The 27,167-nt window shown below is 52.2% G+C and overlaps 2 protein-coding genes across 7 annotated transcripts in view; one reads left to right on the forward strand and one right to left on the reverse strand.

Annotated features, from left to right (window-relative positions):
- ZFAND3 (zinc finger AN1-type containing 3) overlaps nt 1-9,745 on the forward strand; it is a 314,500-nt gene extending 304,755 nt beyond the window's left edge. For all 3 annotated transcript variants that reach the window (XM_027127133.1, XM_027127135.1, XM_027127134.1), the window contains one exon: nt 7,410-9,745. In XM_027127133.1, the coding sequence (XP_026982934.1) occupies nt 7,410-7,564 (155 nt within the window). In that variant the 3' untranslated portion in view covers nt 7,565-9,745. The remainder of the gene's footprint in view (nt 1-7,409) is intronic.
- Nucleotides 9,746-12,791: 3,046 nt separating this feature from the next.
- BTBD9 (BTB domain containing 9) overlaps nt 12,792-27,167 on the reverse strand; it is a 411,686-nt gene continuing 397,310 nt past the window's right edge. For all 4 annotated transcript variants that reach the window (XM_027127128.1, XM_027127127.1, XM_027127130.1 and 1 more), the window contains one exon: nt 12,792-16,679. In XM_027127128.1, coding sequence (XP_026982929.1) covers nt 16,482-16,679 — 198 coding nt within the window. In that variant the 3' untranslated portion in view covers nt 12,792-16,481. The remainder of the gene's footprint in view (nt 16,680-27,167) is intronic.

Consider the following 27,167-nt stretch of genomic DNA (forward strand, 5'->3'; position numbering starts at 1 on the left):
GATTGTTGAAAGGCCAGCAGAGAAAAATGGGGTGAGTATTCCTCTCTTTTCCAGGTGTTGTTCTAGAGAGACGCATGCCATCTGCAGTCTGGTGTCCCCTGACGGCATTGCCACTTGGCCATTCTGGACTTGGATGAACTGGCTCTTGCCAGTGTAGCCTTCAGGGGTGGCGAAACAGGCCACAGTTCTCTGCTGAGCCGTGTGTGAGGAGCCTGGCTTTAACTAAGTTGCCCCCGTGGGCCCAAGCTTTGCCCTCGGCCGCTCTTGGGTAGGATGGGTTTGGCCCTTTTTTTGCCTCCACTGCAGCTTTGGAGTTGGTTTTCTAGGAGACCTCTCTGAGAGGATAATCTTTTACAGGACAAGGAAATACTGAAAGAGAAGGCCAACAAATCAGGAGCCTGTGGAGAGGAGGATAAGGTCGCCCCCAAAAAAGAAGTTTCCTGCTTGTACCTCACTATTCTCCTGAGGCCCCAGAGAGGTGGGGGTGGGCAGAGGCAAGAGGAGGCCAGGAATGCAAGCACCTTCTAGGGCTTTTGGATGCTAAAAAGTGCCCCAGCTCCTAAGAGGCTGACGCTGGCTGCCTGCTTTCAGCTACTGAAAGGAAATGTTTGAAAGAGCAAGTCATTATTCCTGTGGCAGAAGCTGCCTTGAGCCATTTTCTCTCAGTTTTAAAATATATGTTCATCTCTAGGTAAAACAGCCTAGCACAACGTGAGCCTGCAGCCAGCCCTTCTCCTCGTGCACCGAGGGGTTACAGAGCTTGCTGGGGGAGGGTTCTCAGGTCAAAGCTGAGGGCACAGTTTCCTTCCTGGTGCAGGCACCTGGACCCCAGGCCCGGCCCACCCCTACCTGCCACATACACCCTGTGGTAAAAATAGGGTAGGCTTTTCCTGGGTGGAGGCAGGAATGAAGGGTGGAAGACTTGTTCTCTGGACGTCGGGTGGTAGAAGGAGATGTTCCTGGGAGAGGGCGAACATTCCCCACGGACGAAAGGAAGGAGGTCAGAGTTTTTGCAAGAATGAAGCAGTCTGAAGAGATGGCAATAAAGGACACCAAGAATGGTGGATTTTTCTACACTTGGGAACTGACGTGTGCACACACCGTGTCGGGAGCTTCATTAGGCTGGGCCGTGACGGCGCGGCTCGCCTTCACCACCGGCCGCTCCCAGGGCCTTCGCGTGGCTTTGCATGGGCTTGTGTATCTTTGCGTGGGCTTGTGTATCTTTGCCTTCTGTCACAGTGCTTTTTGTTGTAGTGTTTAGCTTGTATCTAACTGATGTTTTAATTGATTTGGGGGAAAAAATGATTGCTTCTGTTTTAGAGCTGTCTTGGTATTGTTCTGTGGTTTTTACTGAATTGTTGAGTACACTGGGCTCTTCTAAATTGCATGTTCTCCTTCCCCTTGGAAAAGAGACTGATGCCTGCTTGGTGGTTCACTGTGGCTTTGGTTCCAGCTCCTTGGGCCGCTGACTCTGTCCATCCACCCATTCTCTCCCCCAGCCCAGCCGAGCCCAGTGTGAGCTAACTCAGTGAGCCACGATCCAGTTCTTTTTCTTGGAGTGTGATTGCTTTTCCCGCCTCCATGCAAAGTCAGGGAGGGAGGAGAATGTAAAACAGACGCGTTCCATTCCCGAAACACCTGTGGCTGCTTTGCCTGTACCATGGGCCTGATGAGATAAAATGCATTAAGATCCTTTAATGCATTTCTGTGCTACAAATTCTGCCTTGGGCATTGATTGGGTCAGCGGACATGGTGTAATCCAGGGATTGCTGCTGGTGGGAGTATAAATGGTTAATGCTTTCCAACAGGCTTTCCTGTACCCACCTGCTGTTCCTAACATGTACTTACAAATGAGCTGTGAGGTCAGTTAGCTGTCCTGAGTTTTAAGAAACTTTTTTGTTGTTGGAAAAATGTGATTCTTTTCTTCTAATGTGCTTGCCTGGTTATTTCAGACACGAGTCAGGTATATTTGTTGTTTATGTTTGAAGTAGACACTTCAGAGAGCAAATGGTACCTATTGACCTGAGATGTGGAGGCTGTGTTACCTAGGTTTCTCGGAGCTTTGGGAGGCCTTGGGTGGGCTCTGTTTGCTGTTTGGATAAAAATATCAAGGTGCATTCTCTGATTTACCTCCTCCCTGGACACATCTGCCTGGGGCTTGTTGCTGGTGGGCAGGCACCGGGAACAGACGTGCGGTCTGGATAGCGCGTACACGCATGGCGCTGCCTGAGGCTGCACACCTGGAGATCATTTTAGGTTCTGCTTGAACCTCTGACGATCTGAAATTCAAATGAGCAAGAAAGTGTAAAATATTTCTTGTGAGTGAGGTGAGAACACCGGAGCAGCTGGAGCCGAGGCCCACCCTGGTCTGAGGCTTCACTGAAATGGCCACTTTGGGAGAGCCCCCGAGTGGGGGGATCTGCAGGAAAACAAATGTTTAATTAATTAAAGTCCACAAGTATCCAGAGCTGCCCAGTTTTGTCAACTTCTAAATGGTGCTTTTTTACTCCAAGATAAAGCCAATAAGCAACATTTTTGTCTGGCAGGGACTGAATAAAAATGTCAAGGGTTCAGACTTTGTGAATTCTGGCATCGCTTTCTCTGTCTCCTTTAGGAAATTCCATGGGAAAAAGACAGTTCCAACCCCTGCTCAGTTCTTAAGGTTCAGAGGGAAGCACTGGCCTGGGGATCCGGGGCCTCAGCCAGGGGTAGGGGCTGTACTGCCTGCGGGGTGACAGGTTGGCTCCGCCCTCGGTGCTCCAGCTCCTCCTCCACACACCTTCCCCACCCCCAACACCACAGCGGTGCCTGAGGATGGGGGGGGGAGTTGGGGGGAAAGGGGACTGGCCTATGAGGCCAATTATCTGGTTCAGCTGCCCTCAGGGCCCCTGCCTGCCAGCACGGCTGAGAGGTAGTGACCCTTTCTCCTCAGGCCCTGGGTATTCCTCTTGGGCAGTGATTGTCAATGATTTTTGTCAACAAGTAAGTGAAACAGGAAATACTGTTACAACTTTATAGCACTTAGTCAGGTATTGGGTGTTAGTTATATCATCTTTGCTTAATGATGGCATTTGTCAGACTGTTCTCAATCCTGGTGTAGAGTCTCAAAATACCCACACCCGTCTCTGTGTGAGCAGAGGTGAGATTTAGCTATGGATGAGGGCGTCTGAATGAAATGGATGACTTTCAGATGTTAGCTTTAAAAGCTGAAGTTTGGTTCCCACCAGATGAGCATTTTTAGAAACCTGCATGTCAGACCTTTATGAGTCTTGGAAGAGTGAACCTTGGATCCATTTTCTGCCGGGAATGTGTTTTTAGAGATTTAAGGTGTCGAGCATCTTCAGGTCTGTGTGGCCTGTGGCTCTACACCAGGAGGGCTGAGACCAGGTGTGCTTGTTTATAACCGTGAGCGGCCTGCGGTGAAATGCTTGTCCTCCCACAGGAATCCCCCGGCCTCTCTGTTCAGGGTGAGGGTGACCTGAGTGTGCTGCCTCTGCGTTTCTCATTCACATGGTACCCTTTCAGGACAGGGGGTTAAGATAGGTCTTGAATTGTACTTTTTGCCTTTTGCCTGCTCTGCCCCCTCTGTTGCTGTCCACAGCCACAGCGCCCTGGGAGGAGCCCTGCGCGGTTCAGCCCCTGTGGCTCCCTGGGCAGGCCTCTTCGTCCAGCCCTGAGGCTGCCTGCTCAGTTGAAGGTGTTTTCGAAATGAGGGTGTAGCTGCCGGAGACCTTGCTGCGTAGCTTGCAGAACGGGGGCAGGACGGCTGACTGGTCTCACCTGTGCTGGTCGGGCCTCCTCCTCTCCCCATGCCCAGGATGGCCTGTCAGGAGCCAGGCAGTGGCAGGTGGAGAGGGGCCTGGAAGGTGGGCCATGGGACCCAGTGCTTAGACAGCTCTTCTGCACCCTCGCCTTTTAATCAAGGGTTCATCCCAAATTGCTCTTCTGCCCTGACAAACAAAGAAACACCCACACAAGTTCTTGAGCGTTTTGTGAAATTTAAACCACATTTAGTATTATAGGCTGATCTTTTTTCAAAAACTTTTGCCTTGGGTGTTTTCCTCGCTTTTGGGGGGTTGGCATCCTTTTAATCATTATCCCACTGCTTATCTCTCCAAAGCACTGTATGTATATAGGTATCATAAGCAAAAGTATATTGAAATTGTTTTTAATACTACATGATGCTGATCTATGTGACCATAAGGAGGGTTTAGATATGAATTGTACATATGTGAGTGAGTTTGATAATGATATATAACTTTTTAAAATCGGGGAGAAAGAATTTCATGATACCCTGGGTAGTAATACCAAAGCCCCTGTCGCAGCTCTGCTGATCAGTTCAGTGTCCTTTCTGCTTTCCTTCCCTCTGGACACTGCCTTGGCTGACCCACTCTGGAAAGGCCCCACTTGGTTTCTAATAAACGGCATGAGGAAGTGTTGAGGCTGTAAATCCCCTTGTGCTCTAAAACTGTGTTCATCACTGAAATGAGAACAATCTGCTTCCCCAGCAGCCTAACTCACTTCTCTCCATATGCCCAGCTTGGTCTCCAGATTTCAGAGAATAATTGAACGTTCATGACACTTGAGTGGTTTCTGGAAACAGGTCTGTGGGTATCGAGAGAAGACAATAAAGACTCACCCCCCGCAGTCACCCCCGAATGCTTTCCTGTATCCAGAACAGCCCACCCCAACTACTGACACCGAAGTACATTTAGCCAATTGGCTGCTGTCGGTGCGTAATACCTACTCAGCATTTGGGACAAGTTCCAGCATGTAACTTCCACTTGGTGAGTGAACTTGACAGGAGAGGGAATTGAGCTTAATTTATATCATCTAATAACCTCAGTGCAGCAACTTGGGAAGTTAGCCTTCCAAAATTTCCCCAGACTTTTCCCCAGTGAATTACAATGCCATATATTGTAAATTTCACCAGCTCTGCTCCCTGCTGAACTGGTAAAAATTTACCTGCTGTTCAGTGATTTTCACCTTTCAAAAATCAAAGGCAAGTGTCAAGCAAGGTGTGTCTGACAGAGGTACACAGGACTTGAGTAGAGAAATAAGGTGTTTTTGGCTGAATGGAGAATCCTTGGGTGGGTAGAGAGAACATCCAGGAGCTCCTGTGGTTGTTGTGCCCTGTTTCCTTTTCCAGACAGAACCTGGGGCTCTCAAGTCCACCCACCGAGTTGGTGGTCCCCAGGAGTTGGCGGAAGGCAAACTAAAGCAGAGTTGTCAGGGGCGTAGTGAGGGCAAGATTGGAGCCTCTTCCCTCCATCCCAGTCTACCTTTGACTAGTGAGGTGTTAGACTGAGCCAGGGCTGAGTTAGTTTCAGGGGCAATCCATTTCCTGCTACTTTTATTCAGCCAGCACCATTCATCAGGAGAGGAGAGCCCTTGGGACCCTCTTCTGCATCATCCCAATATCTTGAAGGAAGGGAAGCAGGGATCTTCCCACCCCTAATTATAGATGCTGAAGGTATAGAAATATGTCAGGACTTGGCGACAGAAATGCCTCCACACACTTCCTGCTGCCACACAGCTGGTACCCCTACCCCAAACCCCGACCTGACAGCAGGTTCTCCCCGACCAGGTGGGCTTTGCTCCAAAAAGATGATTGTGCTTGTTAGATGCAGGATGAATATTGAGGCCATCCATGCCTCTGCTGTGAAATCCTTTAGGAGAAAGACAACTGGTATCCAATACCTTCAAGTAATGAACTTATCAGTAAATATAACACACTAGCTCATTAATCTTAACGTTGCTTTTGAGCCAAGTGGGAGCTCAGCTTCTCAGGAGACAAAAATTTCATCTCTGTTTCTTTCCTTAAACCTAGTCCTAATTTAGAGTCAAACATATTGCCCTGCTCTCCCTGGGAAGCAGTTAATAACGTGTTTTTTTTTTTTTCTGTACAATGGAGGGTCCAGGCTCGGCCTGGTTGCTCAGGCCGCCGTGGGCACCTGTCCGTACTCAGCATGAGCTGAAGGCATCAGAGCAGGGCTGTGAGTGTCAGCTGAGGAATATTCTCTGGGTAAAGTTGATCTTAAAAGTTAGGGCTTTTGAAATCGTTGTCCATCATGGCCAGTCTTTGCTTCAACTTCTGATATCCTTCTAAAATCACTGCCTCCACCCCTCTTCTCTGAAAAGAATTGAGGATGGGGAGAGGGACGAATCACAGTTTGCAAGTGGTGGCTGTCCATTCACTCTGGCTGCTGGGGTCTGGGCTTAAAAGAGAGAAATCTCTGAGAAGGGATGATGTTTGCTTGGAGAATAAGTGAGGAGAGCATTGGCCCGGGGGTGCTGCTCTGGGATGCCTGCCCCAAGTGTGCAGGGAGAGGTGGTTTAGGAAAGGATTCCAGCTCACTGCAGGTCAGTCCTATGGACCTGGTCTAGGCCCGTGGGACCTGGAGGTATGACCAGATGCAACTGTTGGGATGAGGTGATGGGGAGGAGCCAGCCCAGATCTCACGCCCCCTCCCCTGAAAGAAAGGGCCAGACAGACCCAGGGAACATCCGGTGACTGTCGCTGTCACACGTCCACACCCCCATCAGCACTCCTAGAATTTGACCAGAAGGGGAGAATGGGCCACATCCTGACACAGCTGCGTTCCCTTTGTCCTCTGAGCCTCTCTGCTGACAGCCTGAGGGCCTCCTCTCATTGTTTGCTACCAGAGGGGTTTCATCTGTGTCTCTACCTGCTCTGCCGGGCCTCTCCTCAACTCTTTGTTCTCCAGCGTTGTGCTCCCAGGAGGCCCGACTGTGTGGGCCTCACCTCCTGCCCACCAGGTGGGGTTGGAAGCATCAGGCTCCATTAAGATGCCAGTCGGAGCTCGACATTTCTGTTCTTTCCTCTCTTTAAATGTAATACCTTGTCCAGTGCTTGAAGTAATCCATTTTCCTCTGAGAGCCCTCATTCATGTGTGAGCTTTGGTTTGATCACACCCACTGTCCCCATAATCATTTCTGCCCCCCCGCCCCGGTCTCCTAGAAGCAGTGCGTGTCTTGTGGTAGATACTGAGGTTTATCCAGGCCAGGGAAGCACTGTGCTGCCAGCTCTGGGCTCTCCCGCCTGTGTGGGGCTGGGAGGGAAGGGACTCAAGAGCCCACTCATTACTGAGGCAGGCGCTGCAGAGTCACATTGGGGTTCCACCCTCAGGGTCCAGGCAGGAACAGCATTGAAGGCAGATGTGCCCCTTGGACGTTCTGAGGATGTCGTTGGACTTGCGTGAAAGTGCTGGCTGTCTTGTTAGAGTGGGGATATTGTAATAGGCTCTTCAGCAGCCGGAGCCCCTGCTGCAACCATCGTCCACTCACTGGACGGCCCTCCCGCTCTCTGGACCTGAGGGAGAGCTGGGCTCTGTGCACGTGGAGGCCACCCTAATGGTCTGTCTTCTCTGCTTCCCCCACTGCTGCAGGTTACGTGTTCTGTATGTTGCATCGCCTCCCCGAGCAGCATGACTGTACGTTTGACCACATGGGCCGTGGCCGAGAGGAAGCCATCATGAAAATGGTGAAACTGGACCGGAAAGTGGGGCGCTCTTGCCAGCGCATTGGGGAAGGGTGCTCCTGAAGGCCGGCTTGGCCGCTACGTGACGCTGTTCTTAGTTCACTAATGTTAGCCTTATTTAGGACAAAGTCAGCCAGACACCTTGTACTGGGCACGCGTCAGACTACAGCCAGTCCGTTTCCTTTCCTTAGCCAGCCATCCTGGTACTGTAGTTTAGGGGTTGATGGTGGTTGAAATTGATTTCTGGCTGGTTACTAAGGTGCCTGCTAGCCATTGTATAAAATTAAAACATGAAGAATATTTTTTTTTGAGCATGGCTAGTGGATTTAAAACAACACATACCTGTCACTGCTGGAGTCAAACTTACAAAAAGCCTTAAGTGGAAAGTGTTCCAGACGGAGACTCTGAGTCAATAGAGGAGGAGAAGCTGGTGTTCAAGTCCCCACGACGCACATGGCTTTGCCGGAAGCTCTGGTTAGTGTTCGGCCTTCACCTCTTCACTATCCTTAGTCCCAGTAGCCAGGATACCTGATGGCCACGCGTGCCCGGGCCACGGGAGGCTGTTGAGATTGGCCCCGTGGCTGGGCTGGGTGGTGGCCTCGCTCTCCCACTGAGCAGGAAATGGGGGTGGGGACAGGTTAAGAAAATTTACCTGACTTGCTATGAAAAAACTCTCTCATCACACGAGAAGAGAAACAGTAACCTCACTTTGAAAATCAGCTCCACTCAAGCCTAGTCCACGAATGAGAACCACCTTTTCTACACAGGACCCTTGGTCACGAGAAGCGCCCGCGGGCGCGCCCTGACCCACGGGCTCTGGTTTGCCGTTTGCCGAGTGCAGGGATCTGGCAGTGGATCAAATAAGGCTAATTGCAGCACCGCAGCTGTGGCCTCCAAACTGGCCTCTGCAGCTAGGTTTCTAGATTGGAAGTTTTTTAAAAAGATGTTTCACAGCCAGCAGGAATCAATAGAAGAGCTGGGAGCTGCCTGCAGCTCCGTCCCTTCCAGCAGGAGCCTGCTCAGCCCCTCCAAGGCCAAGGGGACGATGCCTTGGCCTCGCCTCTCATGTCTGTGCAGCCCCACAGTCCAAGGGCGACCAGTCCACTTCTACCACATAGCAAGTTTAGTAAGGGGGGGGGCAGCATATGTCACAGGGACAGAGGTTCGTGGCCATGGCCCAGCTTGAGAGACACACTCGCTCAGGCAGGTGCGGGGAGGGCCTGTTTCTCAGCGTGTTTCTCTTCAGAGAGGAGTTGAGTGGAGGCAGGAGCTCAGGCCCAGTGGGGATGGGTGGAGATGGGCCTGTTTGCCAGTGTTAGGAAATCATCACCGATCAGGTGTGGGGGGTGGGTAGACAGGAGAAAGATGCCCTTGAAAGCCTGAGCAGGGGTGAATGGCCCCAGAGCCCCATCTGATCCAGGCCGGTGAGGGTCGGAGGCTCCTGCAGAGGCAGTTTGGATCTGCCCGCACACAGGCTACTGGAATAGTTTAACCCAGCAACTTACCCTTTTATACCACAGCAAGTGTTTGCTCAACTCTGTCTGCAAATTAACAGTTAATACCTGCAACTACAAATGTTTTTGGTCCGAAATACTGAAATAGGAAATCACGCTCTTCCCCGCCTCCTCTCCCACCCTACCCCCACCAGAGTGGAATCCGCTGCAAAATCTCCAGCCTTAATTCTTGCTTCAGGACCCAGACCGGCGTCTTGCTCTAGGGCAGCCCAGGGCAGAGGGGCCAGGTCTGCCCACGTTTACCACTGTTACCAAGCCACGGCCCTCTGGCCAGTACCTGGCCATCCTCAGTGATGCGGCCCACCTCGGCCCCCCACCAAGCTCTGATCGTGAAGAGGCCACAGGCGCCCTTCCGGCCCTCCTCAGGCCCCACCGGCTGCTGCTTCCCGGCGGCAGCGATGGGAAGCAGGCTCTCTGGGGAGCCCGGCCGCACACGGGGCTCGCAGCCCATGGTCACTTCCTGATGGTAGAGCTGGGGGTGGGGTGGGAGGGCTTGTTCCCCGGCAGTATCTGTTCTGTGAAGTTTGTTAAATGTAAGGAAAGCTTAAATTCTTGTATCTTTAAAAGAGAAAATCTTATTTAACCCTTTTGTGTTCTAGATTTACTTACACACATAGCCTAGAGCTCAGTTTTAGTTTTAACATTGTGAAAATATTAAAAGAATCTTGTAACTTTATTCTTTTTTCTCCTGCTGAAAAAAAAAATTAAACCAATCGTATGAAAGTTTGGATTTCTGTTTTGCCGGTTCTCCTAAGTGCCACCTGGATGACCAGAAAAACAATAAAAGGTCTCCCCAGCCAGAGGTTGGAAGAGATGGAGGGCTCTTGTGTGCACTGTCTGGTAAGTGTCCAGGCTCCACAGTTGTTCCTCTGGTTTCTCTTGTGTGGTTCCACCTCGGGAGACCCTGGGGTAGAGGTGTGTCTGCTGGGCCCAGCCTTCTCTGGCAGCAGGGAGGTTACGTACCTGGGGGAGATGGGAAGAATGAGCACCAGCCCAGAGGGCCCCCAGCTGTGCGAGGGTTGGGTGTGCCTGGGTCCTGGCATATCCAAGACCCGACTTAACGAAGGACAGGCCTGGAGGAGAAAGATTCCCGGAAGGGACGATCAGAATGATGTAAATGCTGTGTAGAGGACCACCTAACACGCCTTAAGATGATAGACTAGGCTATCTCAGGATGGAGAGGTTGTGCCTGGGGTCTGCGATACCCAGGGCCTGGAAAGGTGTTCTGAGAAGAAGGTGCTGTAGAGCTGTGGTCACAGCGTGGGCCCACATTCCTCTTTCTTACCGTCCTAGAGCAAGTCAGCCACACCTCACCATCCATACGTATACTGGGCGTGATACTCAGGCCCCACAGAGGGCTAGCTGAGATCACAGGAGACGGGCTTGTTTGGGTGCTGTCTGCCTCCTGCCCAGAGGCAGAGAAAGCATGGAGCCGTGGGGGAGGGACCACAACGCACAGGAGTCTTCGCATGATTTCTGAAGGGAAGCCACATTGCAGTCTCACAGCTGTCAACTCGGTTGTTGTGAACACACAATTTGTACGTTTGCTCACCTAGGCTGCTATGCAAAATGAAGCTGCATCCTGCCCACAGATGAACACGTATTCCAAACAGCAACAGTGCCCTTTGGGTTTCTGGACACAGTCCTCCTTTACAGATGGCTCAGAAGAGCTGTTCCCCATCCCCAGCCCAGCATGGCCCCTACCCTCCCACATCAAAGAGGTCCTCACCAACCTTTACAGACCCAGAAACCAAAGACAGAGGACGTCTGCGTTCTTGGGTGAATTCAGGTTATACACGTCTGGCAAGAGTAGCTCATGGGCCAAGCCCCACGGCCACGCTGAGGTGCTCCTGCCACCCCTCCCTCTCCACACCGCAGTCCCGAGGCTGAGTCCGGTCCTCACCCTCCTCTGGCTTTTCTAAGTGTGAGGGTACGGGTGGGGCGGCCTCGGAACCTCAGTGCTGGGAGAGCCTGACGAGAGCGTCCTGGCTGTTCCTCAGAGCTGGTGCTGCCTCTCAGGTCCCTTCTGGAAGGGAGCTCTGAGAACTGGAGCTGCCCTCTGCAGAAGGAGGCCGGGAGAAGCTGGGCCCCAGGGCCTGGGGAGCTCTGAGCTGGCCTGGGCTGGTCAGCGGCTCTGTGCTCCCTGCCATCCCTGCCCACAGGCTTCTGGATCTCACTGTCAGCACCCAGGGCCACTGATGGGGACCCACTGCCTGGGGCAGGTCTGGGAGGGAAAACCCCCGTAGCAGCTGGGAGTAAACCAGGAACGTGGCGCTAGAAGCAGCCATCGGGGAGGACAGTGCCCCCTACACACAGGGTGGAAAGCAGAGGCCGAGGGGCATGGTGACCTTGGACAGCCTGGTCCTCTGTGCCCCACTGCTGCTCAAGTACCCTCCCTGTCCTGAGCCACAAGCCCTCGGAGGACGCTATCTGGCAGCAGATGGACAGGCTGTAACAGTGTCACCAGTGTTCCCAGGGCATCCATGGGAACCCAAGCCCTGGGCCCCAGATCCCGCCTTACAGGCCTCTCAGCTCCTCCTGCCACTGGCTCTCAAAGGTGGTGGCCTCCAGCTGTCCCAGCCGCAGGGACGGCCAAAAGGAGACAATAGTGGAGGCAGGTGTAGGCAGCAGCGCCTCCTGCTCCGGGCTCAGGGCTTTAAATACTCAGGATGCATGGGGTTGGGGTAGATGCACGAGACATTTATCATAAATTACAGGTGGATGATTGTGGGTCTTTAGGCCCTGAGGCCTCTAGGGGAATATTCGAGTTCTTTAGGGGGCGGGGGAAAGCAGAAGCTAACTTGGTGGGCTTGGAGGGCCCCTTTCAGAGTCTGCCTTCTGGCTGGGAGAGGACAGGTGTAAGGAAGGACGGCCGGGGGCCAGGGGCGCTGCTGCCCATCTGGATAGTCAGTCACAGAGGAAGCAAAGGACCAGGCCCAGGTCAGGAGTGACTCAGCCAGATGAAAGGGAGGGCACCCTCACCCCTCTGCTAGGTTATTCCATGAGCATCATTACTTTAGTAATTTTTAAAAAATAGAACAGTGATTTTCAAAAGTGTACGCCTGTCCTCACCTCTGCAGTGGAGGCAGGTCCTGGCCTGTGTCAGTCCAGCAGAAAGTCCTGCCTGAAGGCACGTGGGGTGTTTGGTGGGGGACATGCAGCTCCCCGCGCCTGCTGAGGTGCGACGGCTCCTGCGGCCAGTCTGATGGAAACCAGCAGAACCCCCAGGTCCTCTCCCCACACCTCAACACAGGGGCGGGGGCTGGGGTGTATCGGAATCTGGTTTTCTCTCCGACCAAACCCTCCCACCACCGTTTCCACTCATTTTCTGCAAAACACCAGGGCCTCAGGATCCTGTCCAGTAAGCAGGTATGACCAGGTCAGCTTCTAGGAGGAGAAATGGGTGCATCCCTGTTGCCCTGCACATCCCTCCCCCTCCTCCAAAAACTCCTGTGCAAACACCAGGCCCCAGGACGACTTCTCATTTAATATTAGAATAATGAAAACCATGGTGGCACAGAACCACGAACTGCATTTTAAATTCCTAGGGCCACTAATGAGCACTGAACTCCTGCTGGAGCTGTTATTAGGACAAACATTCAGAATGGATGGCTGCAGCCACGAAAGGAAGTGGAGCGTGGCCTGCACCACTGCAGCCACAGCTGCCGCCTGTCCGGCCGCCACCCTGAGCACCTCAGCTGCACCCAGAGGAGCTGGCCGCCCATGTGGAATGCAGGAGTGACACGATAGCACCAGAAAACAAAACCAAAACTCACTAATGAGGAAAAACCTCTTAGAAGGAGACACATTTAATTTTCTTTTCCTTCTTTGACACCCTTCTTCTCTGTCCAAAGGGAGGTTCTTAATTGAAGCCCACAATGGGGAACGCTCCCTTTCTTTATTATCAAATGGCCTCAGCACACAGGATGCTCTGCTTTTTATCACAGATTAGACCTTCCTTTTTTCCCCGTGGCTCTAGAAAGGATAAGTGATTACAATTTTGTTATCTTCTGAATTAAAAAAAGGTGAAGTTGACTGGGTCGGCACTGTCTGCACAGCGGTTTGACAATTGGGGCGACAGCATAACTACTGAGCAATTTCTGCACAATTCAAAAGCTACTTTTTTCTTGGCCAAGGAATTAGTCTAACAAACACATCCCACTCTTGCTGAAAATAATTTTCTTTTCCCAACTCTTCTAGGAATAAAACACTTTTAATGTATTTGTCAGGAATCAACACTTCATTTACTAAGATTAAAGAAGTGACAAAGAGCAATTGAGAAGAGTCCCACATCCATCATGGGCTCATGGTTCTAACTAGAATCAGAAGAAAAACGGAAAAAGCACTGAGAATATGGGAAAACGTGTTTGCGTGTGTGATGCTGTTATACCTGTTTCACGTTCAGAGTGCTTTGCAGCAGCCCCCGCCTTTAAGCCCGCCTTGACTGGGGCGCCACGAGCACACACCCCGCCCTGCCCGCCGTGCTCAGCACCGGCCCTCCAAGGAGGCACCAGAAGGTGACGTTGAAGGCTTTCGCCAAAAGCCCCAACAAAGTGCATTTTACTCCCCCACAAAGCATGACCTAAAATGAAGGGCAGGAGGTTCTGCATGCTCAATCTCTAGACCTGGGTAGTGGTTACAAAGGTGGTGTTTCACAGTAAAGGGCCAGAGGCCACAAGCACCCCTCTGTCCACCTCACCAGACCTCCTCAGAGCAGACGCCGTGGGACTGCATCCTCTGGGGCTGGGGGGGAGCCACGGGCCCTCATCTGCCGCTGCCCGGTGTCCCACAGCTCCCAGGGAATCAGCCTCCACCCTGTGCTGGGCTGACGGCTCCACGGGCATTGGGCTCCTTAGAGCTGGGTCTCATCAGCACTCCCGTTTAGCTCTATTGGTGTCTCCCCAAGTTTGGGGGCCATCTTGGTCCTGCTGGCTCTTGGCGGGGGTAAGTCCCCTGTGGGACCAGCCAGGGCTCTGGAGAATGCCAGGCACCTGGGGACTTTTTCTTGGCTGCCCACTCATCCCTCATTCCCTGGCAACGCGTCTGGTGTGTCGCACCTCGACTGGGGTGTCCAGGCCCCTCCAGCCAGGCATACAGAAAGAGCCCCCATTCCCCAAACCACAAGGCTCATCAAGGAAGGCAGAGCCCCTGCCTGGTAACAGGAGGCCGACCAGAGCAGGCTTTGCTGAGCTTCATCAGTGTCTGCTGGGGTCCAGAGCAGGCTTGCATCCAAGCAAGGCCTCTAGACCATCAGGGGGCCTCAGGGGAGGCAGCTGCGGGGCTAGGGGACGGCGATACGGCTGCACAGAGCCGGCCTCAGTCCCGCCCGCCCTCAGCACTGCCTCTCAGTCCCCTTTCCCTTTATCTGAAAACAAGGCGTGTCTGAAGTGCTGGAGGAGCAGGAGAGAGACAAGCTTTATTCTCTCCAGACCTCAGGGCAGAGATCTGGAAGGAACGAACACCAAAGAGACTTCACAGAGGACAGGAAGCAGAGGGTGAGCCACTGGCCATGCAGGGCACAGTTCATGCCTCTTCAGGTGTGAAGCTGAGTGTCCAGGACGCATTTCGTTACCTGTGCCTGGATGGAGAAGGGTACTGAAGGGCTCCAGACCCTCCCCCAACCCACCCCACACTTCCCCGGGTCAGCAGTGATTCCTCTCTGGACAGGTGACTTCAGAGTTTGAGAAGAAGCCCTTGAATGGATGATACTTGCAAAACATTTGAACGCTGCCCTCTTCTGACTTCCCTGCTCCTCCTGCCTCCCCTGTGGGCAGTGAATGCACTGCTGGAGGAAGTGCTGAGTTGTCAGGCATCCTCAGCTCTAACTGGAGAAGGGGCTGGATGCTGAGGGAGGCAGCGCCAGCCACAGAGCGCGGCCAGCCACCCGTGGCAAGCAAGCGCGCGGCACCGCTATTTGTTACCAGAGCCCCTCCCATTGTGAAAAGCTGTTCCCCTCAGAGCGTTCCACTCACCCCACGCAGGGGGACGCAGACAGAGATCAGAGTCGAGGGCACCGAGGGAGACTAGCAGAAAGACAACCTTCCCGTTTAATCATGCAGCTTGAAGCTACCCTACTATTCCAATACTGATAAATCACAACTACATCACACTAGGAGGAAACAGCTGACCCACTGGCTCTTTGTACACCCACGACCAATGTGTCTTTAAGACAGAAAGGACCCCCCGTCGGCCCCACCCCTCCTCCAAGCAGGATGCACAGAGGACCTGATCGTGACAGCCAGCCAACGGAAGAATCGGGGGATGAGCAAAAACCGGACACAATCTGATCAAGTTACGCAGGGCAGTTAGCGGTGGGATGGAAATTACTCAGACACACAGAGCCAGACCAAGCGACAACTGTCAGATGAGATCGTTTCAATGAGGATTAAAAGGAAAGCTTCTTAGAACTGATTTTTTTTTTCCAATCCCTGGCTGAGTATTATGGTCTGGGGGAAAAACAGCAACCACCGATCACCACCACGCGGGAAAGGCCCACTTTTGCATTCCCGACACCGACTGGCAGGACGGCTGCCTCCACACCGCTCACTAACCTGTGGCAAATGGAGGACAGGTCCAGCCCAACCGGAAGTTGGTATACACTCATACATACTTCTGAACATTAAATTAGCTGGTGGCATAATCACTGTTTCCTTGTCAGCCTCCCAAGCTTAAAGGCTGGATACGTTTCAGGAATGACAGGTTAATAACTTGGCAAGTCGAGTGATTATTAACTCCAGTGTCCACAGATTAATCTGCTCCTTGTGTATTTTGTTGATCTTCCTCAAAGGATTTTCCTTGTCAGACCAGGTGCCATGACGAGCTGCATCTGTGCCTCATTTAGGAGATGCGCATGATATTTCTCAGCTCTACCCCACGCTCAACCGTTCAAAACTAAGGAAGGAAAATTACAGCGTCAAAAGGGATTAAAACAAGTGATTTGCTGTTTGAACCTTTCATAAAGATCTGGAAAACCTATGATTCAGCAAATGGAGAATAACTAAAAGAAATAAAAAATTATTTAGTTGCCAGGGCAATGTGTTCCATAAAAGTAAACACTCTAAGGAAACCCATTTCCTACAGGGTGCCTTGCCTCCAGGTAAGGAAGGCCTAATACATTCTCTTCCATTCCTGTGTTCATGTGCCATCTTTGTATTCCGACTCAGGCCTATTACTTCCTTCTGTGGTCTTTGCAGGGTTAGATTAGAGAGGTAGGGTGTTAATGGACTTGATGAAGATTGAAGACCCACTTTCTCCCCCTGGAGACCAGCCTGATTTGAACAAACTGAGAACAAAGCAGCCCCTTTGTGTCCTTGGGAGGAAACCTGTCCTGTGTGTTTCTGCAGCCAGGTCTGTTCCTCGTGGGGCAGGGGTGGCGGGGCGAGGCGTCCACAGGCATCCCTGCTTGGGGAGGACACGGCTCCTGTGCCACCTGGGCCCAGCCGAGTCACTCCACACGTGCACCTCCTTTATTGGTGCTGCCGGTTGGCTGAGTATGAGTTGGAGCCTGGGCTGGAGTGCAGTGAGTTGCCGCTGGGGGCCTGCAGGGCGTGGGGGTCGGGCTGCTGACTGGCTGGGCTAGTGTCCCCTGTCCCCGATTGCTCGCTGTTTTCCTCCTTCTGGTTGCTCTGCTGCTCGGGACACTCGAAGTGGACGCAGTGGAACACCTGGTGAGAGAAAGGAGAGACCTGGTGAGTGATGGGTCAGTGTCGGAGCCCAGAGCTGCCATAAGTCGGGACACTGTCCCCATGGGAGTGACGGCAGGTCCTTCCGCTCCCGCCCCCCCGGCACTGGCACCGACAGGCAGCAACTAGAGGGTGGTAAGCGCTTTTCAATCAGTCAGGATAAAAGTGAGGGGACCGATGAGTCTAAGAGTTGCAGGCAGCACAGCATGGATTCCTATAAAATGTTCCCACTGGATTTCTCCATTTTGGGTTACTTTTGTCTCATGAGCTTTTCTTTCTTTTTTAATTAATTAATTCGTACATCTGGCAGTTGGGTTAAAAGTCAGTGGGGTTGATGGTGGCAATGGCTGCATGATTCTGTCAATATACTAAAAAGCGCTATGCTTTAAATGGGTGAGTTGTATGACATGTGAATTATACTACAATAAAGTTATTTTCTAAAAAAAGCCTACAGGGCATCATTACCCCAGGGGAGGACCCAGGCTTATCTCCAAGGATCCAAAGAGCAGTTGCTCACCTCCTCCTGTGCCCTCTGGAGGGGAACAAGTTCTTGGTGCGTAATCATCCTCTGGGCAGCAGTGCTGGGGAGGGAACTTCAACCTGAGGTGACCTGGGCCAGCCGGGAACAAACACCGTCACGTGGAGGAATGGCCCCCCGCAGGAGCCAGGAAAAGCCTGTGTTCCACCGTGACTCACTCAGGAAGCACCACTGAGCAGACAGGGCACCACTCAGAGCTCGGCAAACAAGGGTGAGCCTCGGCCCTGACCTTGAGAACACACAGCACGGCTGGGGGTTGGGGGTGAGCCTGCCACGCCCAGAGCAGGAGGTGACTGCTGGTGTGTGAGCCGGGGGCCCGGGGGCAGCCAGAGGAAGCCCACGCCAGAGGAGGGTCTTTAGGGATGCCCTCCCCCCCACAGAAATTCCTCTCTCCACTAACAGCCAAGTCCTCCAGGGGTCCCTGCTGTGTGGTGCCTGTCCTGAGCTCTTTGCAAAGGAGAATCACATCCTCTCCTGGGGGCGTCTTCAGTCTGAAGCACACAGGTCGACTTTCCAGGGAGCATGCTGGCAGTTTTAAGGGAATCAATTTCCAGATCCTCAAATTCAGTATTTTCTAAAACTGCCTGAGAACACGACTGAATTCACAGCACCCTTCCCCACCTCACAGAAGGAAAGCACAGCCCTCGCCTGCCCGTGCTACAGTACGCACGGGGGCACACCGACCTCCCTCCCACGGATGCCAAGCCCTGGATGGGGAGCACCCGCCCATGAGTCATGGGCCCTGATACTTTCCGGGTCCCCATGAGAGTGAAATTTGGCCTGAGTGAGATGTTCTGAATTCGGAACCGAACTGTATATGTGACTCATGTAATTCTTTTAAACGTAACTGCAATTTTCCCAGAATTATGAAAACATTTTCAAAATACACTGGCTAAATCCCATGAATAATTCCACAATTACTTTCAGATTTGGTGTGCCTTATTCAACGAGTTGGTTAAAACCTATTTTACCAAACCATGTCATCAAATATGTATTCCTAATAATCCTTATCTTCCGTCTTTTAAAATGTTTATTTTTTTCTATCTCATATTAACAAAAATAATTGTATTTAAACTTATGAAGAAATTTTTTACTTCTCAACCTTAAAGTGTTCAAAAAATTACATTTTTTTCCCAGAGCTCTTTTAGGGGATATGCAAACAAAATGTTTGAAGGCCATTGCTCACAGCGCTTAGAAGACTCTAAGCCCTCAATAGAGTCCTTTTAAAAGTTAATAGGTAGGAATTCCCTGGCGGTCCAGTGGTTAGGACTCTGCGCTTTCACTGCCAAGGGTGTGGGTTCGATCCCTGCTCGGGGAACTAAGATCCTGCAAGCCGTGTGGTGCAGCCAACAAGAAAAAAGAAAAGTTAATAGGCAGACTTGCAGCCACATGGACAGATCTAGAGATCATCATACTAAGGGAAGTAAGTCAGAAAGATAGTTACCATATGATATCACTTATATGTGGAATCTAAAATACAATGCAAATCAACATATCTATGAAACAAAAACAGGCTCACAGACATAGAGAGCAGACTTGTGGTTGCCAAGGTGAGGGGGGTGTATGGCGGAGGGAAGCACTGGGAGTCTGGGATGAGCAGATACAAACTATTACGTATAGGATGGATAACAACAAGGTCCTACTGTATAGCACAGGGAACTGTATTTAATATCCTGTGACAAACCATAATGGAAAAGAATATGAAAAAGAATATATGTATGACTGAGTCATTTTGCTGAACAGAATAAACACACATTGTAAATCAACTATACTTCAATAAAATTAAAAGAAACTTAATAGGCAGGACCTGGAGGGAAGGCGAGGACATTTTAGGGTTAGAAGTGTTCCAGGCTAGGGGAATAATATGGGTGAAGACCTTGGGAGGAAAGAGCCAAGTGATGTCTGAGATCTGAGTGGCAAACCGTGAAGAGAGGGGAAGGTCGGCAGCAGGGCCATTGAGAGCTTTGGAGCAGAAACATTCTATGATCTGCTGGAATAGGATTTAGGGGTGAGTGCCAGTTCCTGAGGGGCCTGATGGCACAAGACAGTCTTAGAGACACTGCTGTGGTAGGCCAGTAACATGACAGGAACTGAGGCTGAGGGAGCCGGAGGCCACCAGTGGCTGGGGGACCAGGAGGCAGAACCAGCACCGTGGACAAATACCTGGTAGGGCCCCGGCTCTCCTACCGGTGCTACCGTATCCCAAGGGTTTTCTCCCTTTGGCCTCCAGACTTCTAAACCAGCCCTAGATAAGTAAGATGATGCAAGTTGTTGTAAAGCTGTCATCGAACTTAGGCGCAAATGCTGAGGCTAAACTGTAAGCATGTAACTGGCGTGTAGTGATGTGCTTGGAAAAGACTGGTGGGTGCCTGGGCCTGTGTGGACAGCTGTGAGAGGCAAGCCATGTGGCACAGGGCCAGGGCCAGGCTCCGAGCCCTGGCCACCCACTGCTCCCAGGAGAGCTCAACCCTCACTCTCCTTGGGTCGGGCCCACCCTTTCCTTCCGAGTGGCCTGCTAGCTCAGAGGACCTACTTGAACTTGGATCTGCCCATGTTTCCTGAGTCCTGGATAAGGGCCTGTCTTTAGAGGATAAGGCACTGGTACCCCGGGAGTGGGCAGTATGCAGCCAGGGCTGGACACCTGCCACTCTCCCTGAGAAAGGACCAGGCGGAGGAGACCGCAGGGGGCTCAGGAAGTGCAGAGAGCCAGGGGGACGCGGCTGCCCCTGCTTCCTCCTGGGAACTCTACAGCCTCCACGGCTAGAGCACACGCACCGTGCACACCCACGCCACGCACACAGGCACACGTGCACTGTGCACGCATACACATGCGCCCTTATTCTGCAGAGTCAGGTTCACGGAGAAGACAAATGTAATATCAACTGTGAAATTATACTTAAAATATAAACTCCATGCTTACCTTCCTGCATCACTATTTCTTCCATATTCCCACTTCAATTCATTTACCTACCACTGTTTCAAATTTCACCTTTCAAACTAATATGAAGCCCGAGACCACGCGTCCTCTGTATGGGCAGAGAGTATTTTCTCTTAGAGTGAGCCTGTTTCTCCCCTTAAAGCTCAGGCTGGTGCTGCTTCCTGGGGACCCGAGTCAGCCCCTGGTCTCTCCTTCCTTTCCTTTTCTTTCCTTTCTCCCTCCCTTTTATATCAAATCTCGCCCCTTGGGCCCACCTGCAGGTGCTTACCTGTCAACAGCCATAGGGAGGGCCTTTTCTGGGGATTTAAAACCTGTCTGGGCCGTCAGCTCTCACCTGGGCTACTCAGGGTAAATTTGAAAACCCTCTTCTAAGTAGCAGCTATTAATACCTCTTCTCCATCAGCTCCACATTCTCTGAGCTTCTGAAGTGACAGGACCACCTTCTGGTGGGTTATTGACGGTCTCTTGCTTTAGGAGCACCCGTCTTTCCAAGCACGGGGTGGGGCCGTGGAGACACCCCCCCAGAACACATCTTGGCTTCTGCACACCCCCCGCCGCACTCTCAGTGGATCCTCTCCCTAGACCTCCTTGTAAACGAACAAACATCCTTCTCTTTCTCAACACCACCCAGTCATCTTTAGTCCCCGGCGCCTGTGTCTCCTCCACCTGTTCTGAACGATGCACTTTGCGGCACCGTCCCCATTCTGACCTGACCTCCTTACCCCGCCCCATCACGCCCGCGGTCGCTATGTCACCCCGCTCTCGCGCTCCCCGTCAGCATCTCTGAGGCTGCTCCTCGGAGCCCTAGGCTGATACTAATCCTTCAACTGATTTAACACCGTCCTGCTGCGCATTACCTTTCCCAGTGAATGGGTTTCTCTCCTCGTGCTCTCACGAACCTCCCTTTGGGTCTCTTAATTTCTAGGCCAGCCTGTGAGGCTCCAGGGCCCAAGGCCCAGCCCCTCCTCCTGCCTGTGTCCTGACCTGTCAGTTCCCATCTGACTCAAGGACCGAGGCGTGGCCCTCCTTTCTCCCACTCAGGGCCTTGCACAAGAATAAACAAATCAATAAAAACCCTGGATTGAAAAATAAAGTCAAAAAAGATCTCAGTGTAGCTGGCCGCTAACTAACGTCTGGCTCTCACCTAAGGAAGGGTCCCCATGGGTGACGCAGTCCAGAGAGGCAGGGTGGGTTTCTGCTCCACGCCGTACCCATAAAAAGCCTGGAGGACGCGACTACAGTGAGCACTCAATACTGCTGGTAGCCGGACCCCTGCTGTTGCCCCGTTCCCACTGTTACTCCCATTCCTCTAACTTGGGTGACTTAACTGCACCACTGTCTCTAGCCCACTTAACCAACCTGTTTTAAAATAGCAACTCGAATGGCTCTTATTCCCGACATACCTAACGGTACTGTTTTGGTGTCCTCCTGTGGATGCTCCTTCTTGGAGAAATCATAGTCACGCCTCTCCCTGACCCTGCAGAGCTCAGCGTAGGCTCTGCCCTCTAAGCTGGGAGCCTCTGGGAGCCCTGGGAAGCCCTAGCCGCCAGCAGCCTGGCCGAGCCTCCGCGGCCGGATGTGAGGAACCAGGGCTGTCAGGGCTGCGCTTCAGGCTGTGACCCCCGAGTCCCAAGGGTGTCACTAAGGGACCAACTAACTTTGATGCGGGTTCACTGAGCATCTCCAGAGCCAAGCGGGCTCTGCCAAGTCAAAGGCAACGCACAGGAAACAGTTAACTCTGTAAGTCACAAACCATGTGAAGATTCCAAGTGAAAAAGGGTGTTTTACAGATGGAACGATGGGTGCGGAGGTAGAGCGTGCAGCGGGGACAGAGCGAGCAGATAAGGGTGGCAAGCTGGGAAAGGACCGGCGCCTCCATGTTCCAGGCTCAGGCTGGGGGGCAGGACAAGGTGACACCACACGGTAGGCGTGGCCAGAGGAGCCAGACACGGTGAGGAGGGTTTGGAGGTCAGGAGGTCCAAGTGCATTCTTTAATTCACTCACTCACTCATTCATTTATTCATTCCAAAACACAAGGCACCTCCTGCACCCCCTCCTGTGAGGCCTGGCCCCCTCAAAGGGTGCACCAACCAGTAAGGATAGAGACACGTGAGTGGACAGGCTCTGGCCACCAAGGGAGCCATGAGGGTGCAGAGGAGGGGCCCCCAGTCAGCCAGTGGAGCAGGGGGTGCCACCTGAGCTGAGTCGGGGAAGGTGAGGCAGTGAAGCAGAACTGGTCAGAGGAGGGAGGCCTGGTGCAGGAGGAGGGTGACCACTGTGGACTCCCAGCCAGCGTGATGACAAAGAAAGGCGGGAACGGGGGAGGTGGGGAGCAGGGCGGCAGGGGCAAGAGGCCATGGCTCAGGGGACTGGGCGAGGACCCGGCCTGGACCTGGGCAGGGAGCCAGGGTCGCCGGACAGAGGAGAGTCTTAAAAAATTAAGTATTTCTTGAGTTAAAAATATTACAAAAAGAATACATTTATGGTGACAAATAATACAAGTGCCTGAGGAAAGAAGGTAGATGACAACAAACCCTTAAACCTGAAATCCCCTGAGGTAGAACACAGCAATTTGGGATAAACAGGAAAGAATCCTTTTTAAAGGATAAATAACAGAACCTGATAACAGGCTTGGTAAGACTGACACAGGAGAGGGAAGGATTCTTCACAGCCTCTAAGGATCCTCCGGGAGGATGGAGGCTGGGGGACTATGGTGCTGCAGCGGGCACAGCACGGGGGTCTGAGGGGCCTCCAGGCCCAGCCAAGCAGGGGACCTGGACTCATCCTCAGAGCCTTCCTTTCACTGCTTTTGTTTTTCAACCTTCAGTGACCTCACTGAGCACAAACACTGGCCCAAGGCTAAACCACACAGTCCCTGCCGTCAGGACCTCCACCAGATGGACCTCAGCCCACAGTAGTGAGTGGGACTCAACCGCAGGGTGGAGCAGCTCCAGAATCCGTGCTCTCTCCATATCAGGATGCCTCCTCACACAGACAACATAATAGCAAGTGAGAAGGAATACACAGTGTGAGAGATTAATTTCGCCTGGAAGGGAAGATCAGCGAGGAAGGTGTGCAAAAACCAGGCCTTGAAGACAGGGCGGGAGTGGCCTTCCAGGCAGAAGGGACAGGGAGGACTTCCAGATAAAGGCTTGGGGCCTCGCTCTCGCCTTCGGTACACCAACGTGCCAGCTCAGCTGTCTCAGTGGATAATCCAACCCACTGGCCTTGAACCTAACATGACGACAGTGCGAAGCCAACACCCAGCCAGGTCCTGGACCACTGCAGACGAGGATGAACATCACGGTGTCTGTACCTCACCATCATCATCTTGTGCAAGGCTGGGGTTCTTCCCTTAGGACCCTAGGCCCCTTCGGATGTGCACCCGTTGCAAACGGGCATCCAGAGAGGGGGCCTGTGGGCGGTCCTGACTCTGTTCATGGGAGCAGGGGTGGAAAGTGAGCCTGTCCTGGAGAAACTGGCACCTTCTCTGGTGGCCAAATGGTCGGGGCTGGCCCGAGATGCCTGCCACCCCTGCAGAGGTGCAAAGGGAAGAGAGGCTGGGATGCGTCTGCTCTTTTCACAGACACTGGAGGTCGCTGTTGCCTGGAGGAGTCGTCACTGCCACGAGGGGCGGTACCAGGTGCCATGTGGAAACTGCCGCTTGTCCCTCACACCCCTAAGCTCCTCTCCCCACCGAGCACCTCAGGCCTCCCTTTCGGTGGAACAGCCAGGTCCTGAGTTTCTCTTCGCTCAGAAGCTTGTGTGATTCAATTTCTTTCCTCCGAACCTTCCCAAGACTGCGATACCCCTTGGAAAGGATATGACCAAAAGTGAATGAGGCATACAGGGCAGAGCCACACTACTGATTTATGCAAAACCATTACCGCAGTCGCCGCATCATTTTCCCTTCCCTTCTCGGCAATCATGTATCCCATTAGCCTGTTTGATTACTGCTGCTCACGAAGGGGTACCTTCGCTGAACCAACTTCAGTGGCTTCTGGATCTGTCTTCCGAGAGGAGCCAGTTAAATTGGAATGTAGTCGTGTGTATGAATCCGACACAGCCTGAGTCACATCCGTGTGTCCTTTTTTGTAGCTGCTGTTTCTTATCCCTTTGCCTTTCCTCTCTGGGAGCTGTAATTCTTGACGTGTCTGAGATAGTCTGGGGTGAACCCTGGAAAGGACGTACACAAACGTGCTGGCTCCTTCTTGGTGAACAGGCAAATTCCTCGGCTAGCCACTGTTTGCCGCCTTTCATTAGAGGGATTCCCTGAGCACTTTGTTCAATGTGTCTTCAAGGTTTTTAAAAGCAGAGAAGCCTCTGCTAATTTTCCCAAGTTGGGCTAAGAGTCCAGTGTGAACTGTAGCAGAAATCAGGAAAATTTAATAAATGTTGATCAATGACTCTACCTTGCCTTTCTGGTTTCTCCTGAGTAATTTTCACAGATTGCTTTCATGCCAACCAATACAAATAGGATTTGAGCCAAGCTTTCAACTTACATTTACATCTTTATAAAATAGATACCTACCTCTCAATGATATCTACCCAGAAGTCACACACAGAGACGTGGCTTCTGAATTATACACCCTGAAGACCTCCTCTCTCCTTTCGCAATGTGTGGCGTGGCAGCGTCACACACACACTCAGCAAACATTAACTGAGCCTGATGACAATGACAATTACATCTTCTTACACTCATCTCAGGAACAAGTTATGAGTCCATCTTTAGATTGTAGAGATGTTTTTATTTTTGTTCCTTTAAAAGTGAAGACCAAGTGTTTCTAACAAAACACTGCAATTTAAAACCAAAGTTTCATGTACGTACATCTGTACAGCCCAAAACATGGTTTTCAGTTAAGGAACCCATTTCATAGGGAGACACTTCCAGTTTGTGAGCAACAACGTTTCAGCATTGCTTAGGGGTGACAGGATAACCCCATGCCTATTAGGGATGGGAGTAAGCTTCTTGGTGACACTGCTTATATACGGTTAACAGTTTTTTTAACTTTCCAATGTCACTTTCCCATCTTCACATAGGCCAGGGCACTCACAAATAACTGGAACTCCACTGCTTGGAAGTTTCTGGAAAACAGCCTTTCCAAAACATATCACAGGGACTTCCCTGGTGGTCCAATGGTTAAGACTCCGTGCTTCCACTACAGGGAGCACAGGTTCAGTCCCTGGCTGGGGAACTAAGATCATAAGATCCCACATGCCATACGGCCAAAGGAAAAAAAAAAGAAAGAAAACACAGCACCCCAGGCAGTCCCAGAACTCCCGACCACGGATTTTTATGAGTGCTGAGTGCACACTCGAGTTCCAGGGAGCGATTCACCCTCTTGTCTTAATTAATTTGGCCCTAGAGCGGTAGAGGTATCTTTTTATTTTTGAAAAACTAAAGCAAAAAAGGAGAAATATTCTAGTTCCCAGGTAGAGCCGGGAGACACGGCCTTACCAGGGCTCCTGCTCTCCCCGCAAGGCCGCGCGGGCGGCCCCACTGCCCTGGACAGCTTTTCACTTCATCCAGGTGACGTGTCTGCTTTGTCTCGAAGGCTTCCAGCTGCAGGGAGACTGCAGGCCTGGCTCACCGCTGGCTCTGCAGCAGGACATGGCTGGACATCATCCTCACCAGCTGGCGTCTCTGTCCATCCTGCTGCCCGGCAGCCCCCAGGCCTCACCTGCTCAGGTGCTGTGTGCACCTCCTCCCAGGCTGGTTGTTTGGTGCAGAATTACTGCTGCTCTACTACAACAGGCATAAGGCTTGTGGAGTGTCTGGAACAAAGATGTGCTCCCTGTTGTGTCACTTTCCCTCTCTTTTTCCAATAAAATCTTTCCTAATAGACATTTAAGTATAAAGATGCCTATAAAATACGCCTTTTTATAATTGTGCTATAAATTAAATATTTTTCTGCTTTTTTTCTGTCTCACTGGGAAGGAACCTTTAAGATCCAGTTTACTCTCCTTATTTTAAAGACAAGTGTCCTGAGAGCCAGGGAGGTGAAGTGACTTGCTGGGGGTCACACAGCTGGTTGGGCATGAGGCTGGCACCAGTGCCAAGGTCTCCTGGTCCACACTGGACAAGGCCCCTCCCTTCCTTCCACCCACTTCTCTCTCCTCCTCAGCTCACTCCCTACCTCCCCACCCTGTGCATTATGGCTGTGTCTCAGACGACATCCTCTGGAGGATACTGCCGGGGAGGGAATCCTTGGGGACTCAGACAGGGAGTGACCGGACCTGGGGGGGGTGGGGCCTGGGAAATAACTGTCACGGGGCCAGGAAGGAGCTTTTTTTTTTTTTAAGCAGAGTCTGTTTCCTTCTTTTTGTTTTTTCTTCACTAGAGGTACATGTTGCTATGGGAACAAGGATGGCACAGGGAGCCCAGAGCCACTCACCGGCCTGACAGTGCCTGTAAATAAATTCTGCCTCACTCCAGGCTCGGCGCTGAGTGGTCCTGGAGGGCAGCTCAAGCAGCCACTTACAGACTCTCCATCCTGCTCGTGCCAGCGGTGCAGACCCTCCAGCGGCAAGCTCCCTGGAGCTCACGGAGGGATCTGCACTCCCCGCCCTCCCAAGCCCGCCACGGCACAGCCTCATCCCTGTCTGCCCGTCAGGATGACCTGATCCACTTTTCAGATGCCAAAACCCCTCCTCAGGACCACCCCCGTCAGCCGCCACTGCTCCGCTCACTCCATCACTCGGCCTCCACCAGCGCTGCTCCTCGCAGCATCCCCCCACCCCCACTCCAGGTGAAGGCGTCTTCTCGTGGGTTGACTTCTGTCAGGCGCTGAAGCTGCAACGCCCCCCAGGGAAGGGCCCTGCCTGGGTTTCTCTCCTGGTTCCAGCCCGGCGGGTGCACGAAGCCTGCCCGCAGGGACCGTCTGCTCCCCAGCGCCTGACTTGACGACCTGGCCCGGGCAGAGCTGGGCTCATTTCTGAAGCTTTACCATTTGTTATGCCTTTTGGGGAGACAGAGCAGCCTGGATGTTAAGTG

This window comes from Aethalodelphis obliquidens, unplaced genomic scaffold (assembly GCF_003676395.1).
Source record: "Aethalodelphis obliquidens isolate GAN/ISIS:26980383/991018 unplaced genomic scaffold, ASM367639v1 scaffold31, whole genome shotgun sequence".
Taxonomy (NCBI): domain Eukaryota; kingdom Metazoa; phylum Chordata; class Mammalia; order Artiodactyla; family Delphinidae; genus Aethalodelphis; species Aethalodelphis obliquidens.